This window comes from Anastrepha ludens, chromosome 3 (assembly GCF_028408465.1).
Source record: "Anastrepha ludens isolate Willacy chromosome 3, idAnaLude1.1, whole genome shotgun sequence".
NCBI classification, from domain to species: domain Eukaryota; kingdom Metazoa; phylum Arthropoda; class Insecta; order Diptera; family Tephritidae; genus Anastrepha; species Anastrepha ludens.
In genome coordinates this window covers 114,931,611-114,941,515 of record NC_071499.1, presented here as the reverse complement: position 1 = coordinate 114,941,515, position 9,905 = coordinate 114,931,611, and the positions used below count along the sequence as shown (strand labels likewise).

At 38.7% G+C, this 9,905-nt stretch overlaps 3 protein-coding genes across 4 annotated transcripts; 1 reads left to right on the top strand and 2 right to left on the bottom strand.

Annotated features, from left to right (window-relative positions):
- Positions 1-445: 445 nt before the first annotated feature.
- On the bottom strand, positions 446-1,909 carry LOC128857683 (ATP-dependent DNA helicase pif1-like). The gene has a single exon (XM_054093429.1). It carries the CDS (start codon positions 1,907-1,909, stop codon positions 446-448), a length of 1,464 nt encoding a protein of 487 aa, XP_053949404.1.
- A 1,699-nt stretch (positions 1,910-3,608) lies between these two features.
- On the bottom strand, positions 3,609-5,039 carry LOC128858838 (uncharacterized). The gene is made up of 2 exons (XM_054095361.1): positions 4,773-5,039; positions 3,609-4,705 (listed from the first exon to the last, which is right to left on the bottom strand). Exons 1-2 carry the CDS (start codon positions 4,846-4,848, stop codon positions 3,699-3,701), a joined length of 1,083 nt encoding a protein of 360 aa, XP_053951336.1. The 5' UTR covers positions 4,849-5,039; the 3' UTR covers positions 3,609-3,698.
- A 398-nt stretch (positions 5,040-5,437) lies between these two features.
- Positions 5,438-9,387, top strand: LOC128858837 (inosine-5'-monophosphate dehydrogenase). Of its 2 annotated transcripts, none has more exons than XM_054095359.1 (6): positions 5,438-5,531; positions 5,624-6,073; positions 6,148-6,298; positions 6,810-7,458; positions 7,520-8,060; positions 8,121-9,387. In XM_054095359.1, exons 2-6 carry the CDS (start codon positions 5,928-5,930, stop codon positions 8,224-8,226), a joined length of 1,593 nt encoding a protein of 530 aa, XP_053951334.1. In that variant the 5' UTR covers positions 5,438-5,531; positions 5,624-5,927; the 3' UTR covers positions 8,227-9,387. The 2 variants fall into 2 exon arrangements, with proteins under 2 accessions (XP_053951334.1, XP_053951335.1); XM_054095360.1 differs by having other exon boundaries at positions 5,458-5,556.
- The last annotated feature ends 518 nt before the right edge of the window (positions 9,388-9,905 follow it).

The following is a 9,905-nucleotide window of genomic DNA, read 5'->3' as shown; positions in this document are numbered from 1 at the left end:
TTTCTTTATAGAACTCGTAAAATGTTTAAACAGTTGAATGTAAGGTGAAAGAGCCGATAAAAACTTGTAATTAAACTTTGATTCCTTAATTTCCATTTCTATTTTTTACGCTAAATAAATTATGCTAAAATAAATAAAGTTAAAAATGTTTTTCCAGTTCCTCCTGGAGCATTCAATTTTTTATTATATTTTCGTCCAAAATGACTTGCAATTCGATAAAAAATTGATTGCTAAAAAGATTTGATTTGTGAACACAATAACGCACAAAATAAAATGAAATAATTTTTATTTTTATTTCGGAAAAAGAAAAGCAACTTTTAATTTAATACAATTGTATACACAACATTTTTTGTTTTATTTTGTGGTGCATAAATAAACAAATTTTTTGGCGTTCCAACTCTCGAACATGCAACGTACAGTTGACCGTGGGAAAAGCAAGCTTCCTCTAAATTAACTCCACACACCTGGAGCGTTTGCCCTTGGGCTTTGTGTACGGTAGCCGAACAGGAAATTGAAGACGTTTAAATTCGAATGGCATGTCCGTTGGTATTAATGGAATGCGCGGTATTGGTACAATTTCACCTTTTGCTCTGCCAGTGAGAATTGTTGCTTGAATTAAGTTTGGCATCAATTTTTTCACTGAAAGTCTCGTTCCATTACAAAGTTTCGGTGCATTAAGATTTCGGAGAAGTATAATCGATGAACCAACTTTCGAATTCAAATTATCCGGTGGCATGCCTGGTGGTTCCAAAGAATTTAAAAATTCGACCGGATAATTGACTGCGACTTCATTATTCATAGCAGTATCAATGGATTTATACGTTACCGAATCAACTGGCAATTTTTCCTGGATGTGGAAATTGATTTTATTGACATTGATATTTTTTGGTGCTAAAACTGCACGTTTTCGTAACCAATCATGGTTATTGTGATTTTTAACAATATTTGGGAAAACGCGATCAATGAGTTCTTGGTTTGATGATACAATTATGCAAAAATTATTCGGTAACATGATAAACCCATTTTGATCACTTGCAATTTTTCCATCGCCAATCTTCAGCAATTGCTTTGAAAACTCACGTGCTGATGAATCATTTTGAAGACGCACACGCATATTGGTCGTCAACGAAAGCCTTTGTACGTGTGCCCACAAAAATGAACTTTTCAAACATGCTTTAATTTCATCAGCTGGTGTTGATCTCAGAATAACAGACAACGTTTGACGAAAATCACCAGATAACAATATTAATGCACCGCCAAACAGCTGTTGACTCTGTCTCAAATCTTGCAATGTTCGACTTAAGGCTTCCAAAAATTTTGTATGGGCCATTGGACATTCGTCCCATAAAATAATCGATGTTTGTTGCAAGACTTTAGCCATTCCAGAACTCCTTGACATATTGCATGTTGGTGTTTCAATTGCTTGCATATTCAATGGTAATTTCAAGGCGGAATGTGCTGTGTGGCCGCCATCAAGTAATGTAGCTGCAATACCGGAAGAAGCAAGTGCCAATGCGATTTTTCGTTCCGACCGAATCGTTGCCAATATCAATGAAATCAAAAATGTTTTTCCAGTGCCGCCAGGTGCATCCAAAAAATACAATCCACCAGTGTTGTTATTGACAGCTTGCATCACTTTGTCATATGCATCTTTTTGTTGATCATTTAACTGTGGAGTATACGTTTGCACGAACGCACGCAATTCATCACGATCGAATTGCTGTTCGCGTTGCAATTCTCGTTCAAATAAATCATGCATTGGACGATTTGGTTGAGTCAATCCTTTATTTGCAATAGTAAGGTACAAATCTTCGATCATTATCAAGGCTTCATTATACATTTCCAATGTCAGCAGCAATGCAGGATTATTGGAACGATGTTGAAGTCGAATCAAAATGTCTTCAGCCATGAAATCTTTGTATTTATTCCACAATTCCAGTTAACACTCACCAAAAGAATGTCTGTTCGCAATGAGAGCACGATATAAAAGAACTCAAAGCACCTAAGAGAACTGTCAACTTAATTCCAACGACAGCAAATTAATATTAACATAATACACTTAGAACCACAACAGCAGAACAGAAACGCTCATAAGCGGCTGTGTATTTGTTGTTGTTTTTCCCATACAGGCATTTCGTATGAGAGGAAACCATTACTCACATAAAATGTCATAACTCAGGAACGGCTGCACCGATTTCAATCAAACTTCACACAAACCACCTCCTCAATGATAGAAAAGAACTCTAAAATTTTTGTGTCGATCGGTTCAGCGGTTCTTGAGTTATAAGATTACCAAGGAAATGTAACTTCTTTTTATATATATAGATAAAGATAATTATAATTTCTAAAGTTTTATAGCCATTGGGCTATTAATTTCCTAACAGGTTTGTTCACTTACCGGAACAGAAAGAGACAGAAATTGTAAAGCGTGTGACTAATTAAAATCTTATACGGTGTTATTCACTAACATCAAGAAGACCTCTACACCACCTCTACTTGAGAACACATAATTAAATGGACTTGCCTCATTGATTCGTAAGGAAATAAGAGAGGCAATAAAACCAATGCGCGTGTATTGTTCACAACAAATGTTGAGCACCAGCAGGTTAGTAGATAGGGGCAAAGTGAAAACAAAAACAAATGAAACCATCATCACATGTCAACCAACCGCCCGTTAAAAAGCAAATCAACAACAACAAAACAAATAACCAACAAGAGTAGAATTCCGAACGGCAAATTATGCACGATTACATGTCGTAACAGCTGACTGGCTCTGGCTAAGCACAATCCCTCCACCAACACTACATGCGAGTACATATCAACAGCCAGCGACAGTAACAACACACAAGTAAAGCGCACAAATGACAGGCAGTTGTTTGGTTTGAAATTTTTACTGTTGTTTGTGTTGCGTACTTTCCCCGCCCTGCTTTGCACCCATTCACATCAATTTACTTTGTTTATGTCGCTTTGTCCACCCTAGTATTGAAGGAAAGCGCTGAAAGAATGAAGAATGTGTATGTATGCAATGTAGTAACAAACATTTGGGCTCGGCATAAAGCTACTGAGAGGCCAGATCGTCGTCTACTTGACCAAACCATTAGGCGCGCGCTGATTGCCTTCCTGCCGGGGCTGTGGCAACGAACAGAGCCAGCCGGCCATTGAAGGTTGAAGCGAAATAGCGGAACGGCAATGCCGACGAACACACCCAAGGTCGGCATCCACCACGCCCTAGATACGCCTCAAATTCATCAAATGTAACAGGAGCACAGGAATTTACGCAGACCACTGCTAATGCCGGCAAGGAGATTCGAGAGAGCGAGAGCGCATATGATGCAGTAACGGAGAGCTGCTGACTGCGAATGGGCAGGGCTGGGTATGTGAGTAAATAAAGAACCCTAAAGTAAAGTAGCAATTTAATAGAGGCTGCACGATTCGATGACGCCTCCTGTTTGCTTTTTTATTCAGCTGTTGTTGCTGCTGCTGTTAACGCTTGTATGCTTAGGTTTGTATAATTGGGGTTGTGCCTAAATGCTAACAGAATAAAGTATTCACACCGACAGGTCAATCGCAGCTCTACTGCCTTCACAACCTAATAACAAAACTTGAGATAGTTTATGGTATACAGAATGCGTACATACATACACTATTTTGTATTACTTTTATTTCTAGTATAAAATATATTACAATTATATTAACGCTTAGTCTTCACTATCACGTCGACTATCTACATGCTTTTCGCGTTCTCTTCCCGTCTCTTTGGTAGTTGTGCTGCTAGCCTTTTTGGACTTCCTTTGCTCCTCATTGCCGCCAGCAGATAGTCCATCGGACCACTTGCCCCGCGGTATATCAGAATAGGAGCTGGGATCCATAGGATCTGCTGGTTCTGCGTCGCCTCGACCACGATGTCTGCGGCTACTGCCATGCTCACGCTCCTTATCACGGTCTCGTCGTTGTTTGGCTAGCGTGCGGTCTAAATCACGGGACTTCGGTTTGCGCAGTGGTGGCGTTGCCGAACTTACTGCCGACGTGTTTTCCTGTAGACTGGGGAAATCTTGTTTTGGTACTGTCGGTGAACGTGGACGCATCGATGAACTTATTATTTCATCTATTTCGCGTTGATGTCGCGCCAGTTCGGTTTCTTCTGCACCATCGCTATCGTCTGGTTGTTGTTCACCATCACTACCGCCACCACCCTCACCGCCAGCTGCTTCCTCAAGCTGTCTACGAAAGACGGCAGCACTCTTAGTGACTTGGGACTTGGGATGCGTGGGTGGTAGCCATGAAACTAAGTTCTCGGAGATACTGTAGAAGTAATAGCAGCCACAGCCGGGATCATAACGATCGGCCCAACCTTTGGGTAACGGGTACTTGCGACGCAAACGTTTGTAGCGTAGCATATATTCATGACTTGGCTCGGATTTGCCATCACCCCAGCGATTAACACAAAAGAGCGTACATTTGTGCCAAATATTGTACTTATTCGGACAACCACGATGACCGGTAGTGGAGTTGGCCTCCCCCATACGCTCCTTCATGCGTTCGAGCCAGAAATTCTCTTCTACACGTTTGCTTCCCGTGTCGGTGTCGTAAAGGGGTGGATATTGATATTCCTCATGGGCACTAGCTCTTTGATCATCTGTTTCCATTTCATCGTAATCTTCAGCGATAACTTCTTCATTTTCAACTGACGCAGACTGAGGCGGATCTACGCAATAAATTCAATTCGTTAAAATACATTTACTAAATTTTATGTGTAAGTCTCAGTTACAAACCTGTTTCCTTAGCTTTGGACTTTTGCACAAGACCACGCTGAGCCAAACGTTGCAACAATGCAGGAGGCAAACTCATTTCTGTATATAATTAATCTCAAAGTTTTGCTGTCCGGAAAATCGATGCGCGCAACCGTAGCGGACAACTTCAGGAGTAATGATTGGCACAACAAACAAAAATTCAGTTAAAAGGCAGGTAAAATTTTCTCCTAAAGTGAATTGTTTAACTTTTTCAGCTGTTTAGCGCGGCTGTCAGTAGGCAGGTATGTTCAATGACAAATGTTGAGAAATACATTCAGGGTTGCTAATGCATTAGAAAACTGCGGAATATAAACTACACAACTCTGATGTATTTCGTTGCGAAATTATATATTTAAATGCCTATTTAGTAAATTAGCTATATATTTATTTGCTATTTTAAACTTCAAATTTACTTGCTGTTGTTGTTGTAGCAGTTGTTGTAAATGTACGGGGAATGCTGCTGGAATGACCGTCCTTGACCAGATATAAATCCGGGTCGTTCCGGTAACGTAGAACCGTCTTTAACACGCTCTTATAACACAGCTGTAGTAACATTAAATTAAATAAAATTTGGTTCAATATATATAAATAAATTATTTTTATTGGGATAAAATTGAATAAGCAATGCAACCATGTGAAAATGGGGAACCCTCAACAAGACGGACATAAGCAACACGTGGGGTTTGCAAAAGTGCTCATTTAGTGTGGAGCATTTGAGTGAGACGCATTTTGAGACGGACGGTCAGTAATTTATTAAAAAAATGTGGTATTATAGACAACTGCCAGCTAACATATTACTGCGTTACTTACGAAAATTTCTACTCTATTTACAGAATTGTTTTTAATTTACTGTGTGGAACTTGCATTTTTAACAAATTTGTAGAAGTATATATATAACTTGTGGCTAATTCCGAATATTATACGAGTGGTACATCTGGAAATTTTCCACCGGCATTCAAGCGGCTGCAGGCAAATTTTGAAGCATTTTGCGCACTTGATTTGACGAGCAAAAAGAAACATTTTGCCAAATTTTCGATAAAAAGAAGAGTTTATTTACCTGTGTCAATTAACATATATATACATACATATTTTAATTAGTGCCAAACGTTTTTGTTCGTTTCACACGATCTTATAACAATGGAAACAGCAACAAACGATGTTACCACCAATGGCTTTGAAAGTTCGTCGGTGAAAAGTGTAGCTACAAGAGTTAATGGAGACGAACTGCAGGATGGCCTTTCATGTACTGAACTTTTCGCTGGCAGTGATGGATTGACTTACAAGTACGTTTTATTCTAGCAAGTAATTTATTATTTGCGTGCTCTTACATTTGTCATTTATTTACTTTTATTTCTAGTGACTTTCTTATCTTGCCCGGCTATATTGATTTCGCCGCTGAGGAAGTAGATCTGAGTTCACCTTTAACAAAAGATATAACATTGCGTGCACCACTAGTCTCATCGCCTATGGATACTGTCACCGAGTCAGATATGGCTATTGCAATGGCAGTAAGTGTTATTGATCAGGGACCAAAAATAATAGGCAAACAGAATTTACAATTTGAAGTTTGCTAACAGGCAACGGCAACGAAAAAAATATTTATATATCTATATCCGGATTTATATCCGGCCAGGGACTGTCACTCCAGCAGCTTTCCCCGTATGTAAATATGGGGAATGTTTATGCTGCTACAACAACAACAACAACAACAACAACAAAAAATATTTCACTGGTATATTAGTAATCATGCAACGTAAGAATCAAAATCTCAAATGAAGTTTCCGGAAGTACTTAAATAACTGTCCAGTTAAACATAAGCACAAGAACAGCCTCTGTTCTTAAAATTGCTTCGAAAGCAATTATTTAATATTTGTTCAAATTAATTGAATTAAAAACTTTTATATGAAGCGTTCAGACTTCCATTATATTGCATTTATGTATATAATAATAATATATTGCATTCTCTGCTATATCACCATATATTTTTATTGTTTTAATATAATTTTCGTTTATTTATAGCTCTGCGGTGGCATTGGTATTATCCATCACAACTGCACACCGGAATATCAAGCGAATGAGGTGCACAAAGTCAAGAAATACAAGCATGGATTCATACGTGACCCCTCAGTTATGTCCCCTGAGAATACGGTTGGTGATGTGCTTGAAGCGCGCCGCAAAAACGGCTTCACCGGTTACCCCATAACATCGAATGGTAAATTAGGTGGCCGTTTGATGGGTATTGTGACATCGCGCGACATTGATTTTCGTGAAAATCAGCCAGACATCAAACTGGGTACTATTATGACCACCGAATTGATCACTGCACCGAATGGCATCACACTGCCCATGGCCAATGCCATATTAGAGAAGAGTAAGAAAGGTAAACTGCCAATTGTAAATGAAAATGGTGAGCTGGTTGCATTGATTGCGCGCACCGATTTGAAGAAATCTCGTTCATATCCGAATGCCTCGAAAGATAGCAACAAGCAATTGTTGGTGGGCGCTGCTATTGGCACACGCCCAGAAGATAAAGACCGTCTTAAATTGCTGATTGAAAATGGCGTTGATGTAATTGTATTGGATTCCTCGCAAGGCAATTCCATTTATCAGATTGAAATGATAAAATTTATCAAGAACACTTACGCAGTGCAAGTGATTGGTGGCAATGGTGAGTAGGACCTGCAGTTGAATTTTTAATTTTTTGTATAACTGCTTTTTCTCTTTCGCAGTGGTGACACGCGCCCAGGCTAAAAATCTAATAGATGCCGGTGTTGATGGTTTACGCGTTGGCATGGGTTCCGGGTCGATTTGTATCACCCAAGAGGTTATGGCCTGCGGTTGTCCACAGGCCACTGCTGTCTACCAGGTCTCCATGTATGCCAAACAGTTTGGCGTGCCAGTTATTGCTGATGGTGGTATCCAATCCATAGGTCATATTGTAAAAGCATTGTCACTGGGAGCGAGCGCTGTTATGATGGGTTCACTTTTAGCCGGTACATCCGAAGCGCCTGGCGAGTATTTCTTTTCGGATGGTGTACGCTTGAAGAAGTACCGCGGTATGGGTTCACTGGAGGCAATGGAGCGTCGTGATGCTAAAGGCGCTGCCATGTCACGCTACTATCACACAGAAATGGATCGCACAAAGGTTGCACAGGGTGTGAGCGGCAGTATTGTCGACAAGGGTTCAGTACTGCGTTATTTGCCCTACTTGGAATGTGGACTGCAGCATAGTTGCCAAGATATCGGCGCACGCACAGTCAATGAATTAAGGTATGTTATTTTGACTTGTCTCCTAATGAATAAAAAAATATTAATGTAATTCATTTATAGATCAATGATTTACAATGGCAAGTTGCGTTTTATGAAGCGCACACACTCCGCACAGCTCGAGGGTAATGTGCATGGTTTATTCTCCTATGAGAAACGACTATTCTAACAGCCAGCGACAGCTTGTGCGCGTACCGGTAATGCGTTAACTGCAAATAGTCTGGTGCAGGGGCGCAATGGTAGACTGGCGGCATATTTGCAGCGGAGTGGGACGTTGGGAGGTGGTGCAGCGGCAGCGTTTAGTGCATACAATACAGCGACGGGCACAGCAACAACACAGCGACGTCGGCAGTAATATAAGCGCTGTGTAGTAACGACTATAACAACAACAAATGTATTAAGTGACACGCATTGACATTGTATGAAGTAGTTCAAAACCGTTATGATGACAAAATTGTGACAATGCAATACTGTTAAGTTGCTGTGGTTGAATTCCCTTAAAAAAATATGCTTATTGAGTAGTTAATTGTATACGCGCGCCTTAGAAATTTTATTCTTTGTTCATGCCAGATACTTATGTATGTGGTAATGAAAACCTTAGCTGAAGTAGATGGGAACTATATGAAACTATTTGTACTTAGAAAAGTTCTGAATACTGCTGTATTAAGGAGTAATACTAAAATATTTACTAGAATTGCCTATTTGTATTTATTCAGTTCCATTCAATTAATATTTATTAAATGCAATTGAATACTAAGTCCTATTTTTAGTATTAAGAAATAGACAATTTCAAAAATTTTGTTGCAAATTTGTAAATTCATAAATAGCAGCGACATATTTGCCAACAATTGGAATGCTTTTATTTTTTCTAAATTATTATATAATAATAGCTTACCTCAATTAGCTCTGTACTTCAACTGCAAGTGTTGTTGAGTTGTTTTATATTTTTATCCAACAAATAGACATTTATTGAATTTTAATCACTTTATTAAATTTATTAAATAGGGATGCAAAATTGTACCAACTACATAATTCATATACATACGTATGTATGTCGAAATATTATACAAACATATTAAAAAACAAAAAACTGCGTGCAAGTATGGAAAAATTATGCGCATACTTCGGCATGCAGAAGCGGAGGAATATGTAATTTTAAATTAGTTTAACAAATTTGTGGTGTTTTAGATTTTATCGATGTTAAAAAAATACATACATAAATATATTAGAATACATGCATTACATACAAACATACATACATATGGATAAACATTACATGCAATTCGTAATTCCTTATAAATGTGAAGAGATACATACATACATACATATGTACGAATATAGAAATATTCAAGTAATCCATATAATAAATAATTATTTACATGTAACAAAAAGGCGTTGCTTGTTTTATTCTGCGGGTGGCTGCGCGAGTACAATGCAAAGTTTTAAATTACTTACTAAGTAAAATGCATTGTGTGGTTAAAACAAATGCTTTGTTTGAACTAATCGCTGAATCTTATACAGGGTGGGCCATACACCGTTTGCTTTTTGAACTACCTATGTTTTTGAGAATGGTAACACAAATGGCATGTCCAATGTGTTCATAATTTACCCAAAGGTTTGACATTTATGAAATGGCACGCTTTACGCTTGAACAAAATTGGGAAATATTGAAAACCTATTTCCAAAGTGGTGAGTCTTCTTCTTCTTTTCTGATGAAGCTCATTTTCACATCGGTGGCTACGTCAATAAGCAAAATTGTCGGATTTGGGGCTCAGAAAATCCACACGTTACTGTAGAGAAGCAAATACATCCACAACGAGTCACTGTTTGCTGCGGTTTTTGTTCTGG

What these genes read in the sequence shown, in the direction of transcription:
- LOC128857683 (XM_054093429.1), bottom strand. Translation starts at nt 1,909, where the DNA reads ATGGCTGAAGACATTTTGATTCGACTTCAACATCGTTCCAATAATCCT.
- LOC128858837 (XM_054095359.1), top strand. Translation starts at nt 5,928, where the DNA reads ATGGAAACAGCAACAAACGATGTTACCACCAATGGCTTTGAAAGTTCG. An exon ending in AGTGATGGATTGACTTACAA is followed by an intron (nt 6,074 to 6,147) that starts GTACGTTTTATT and finishes TTTTATTTCTAG; the next exon opens with TGACTTTCTTATCTTGCCCG. An exon ending in ATATGGCTATTGCAATGGCA is followed by an intron (nt 6,299 to 6,809) that starts GTAAGTGTTATT and finishes GTTTATTTATAG; the next exon opens with CTCTGCGGTGGCATTGGTAT.
- LOC128858838 (XM_054095361.1), bottom strand. Translation starts at nt 4,848, where the DNA reads ATGAGTTTGCCTCCTGCATTGTTGCAACGTTTGGCTCAGCGTGGTCTT. An exon ending in GTCCAAAGCTAAGGAAACAG is followed by an intron (nt 4,706 to 4,772) that starts GTTTGTAACTGA and finishes TTTATTGCGTAG; the next exon opens with ATCCGCCTCAGTCTGCGTCA.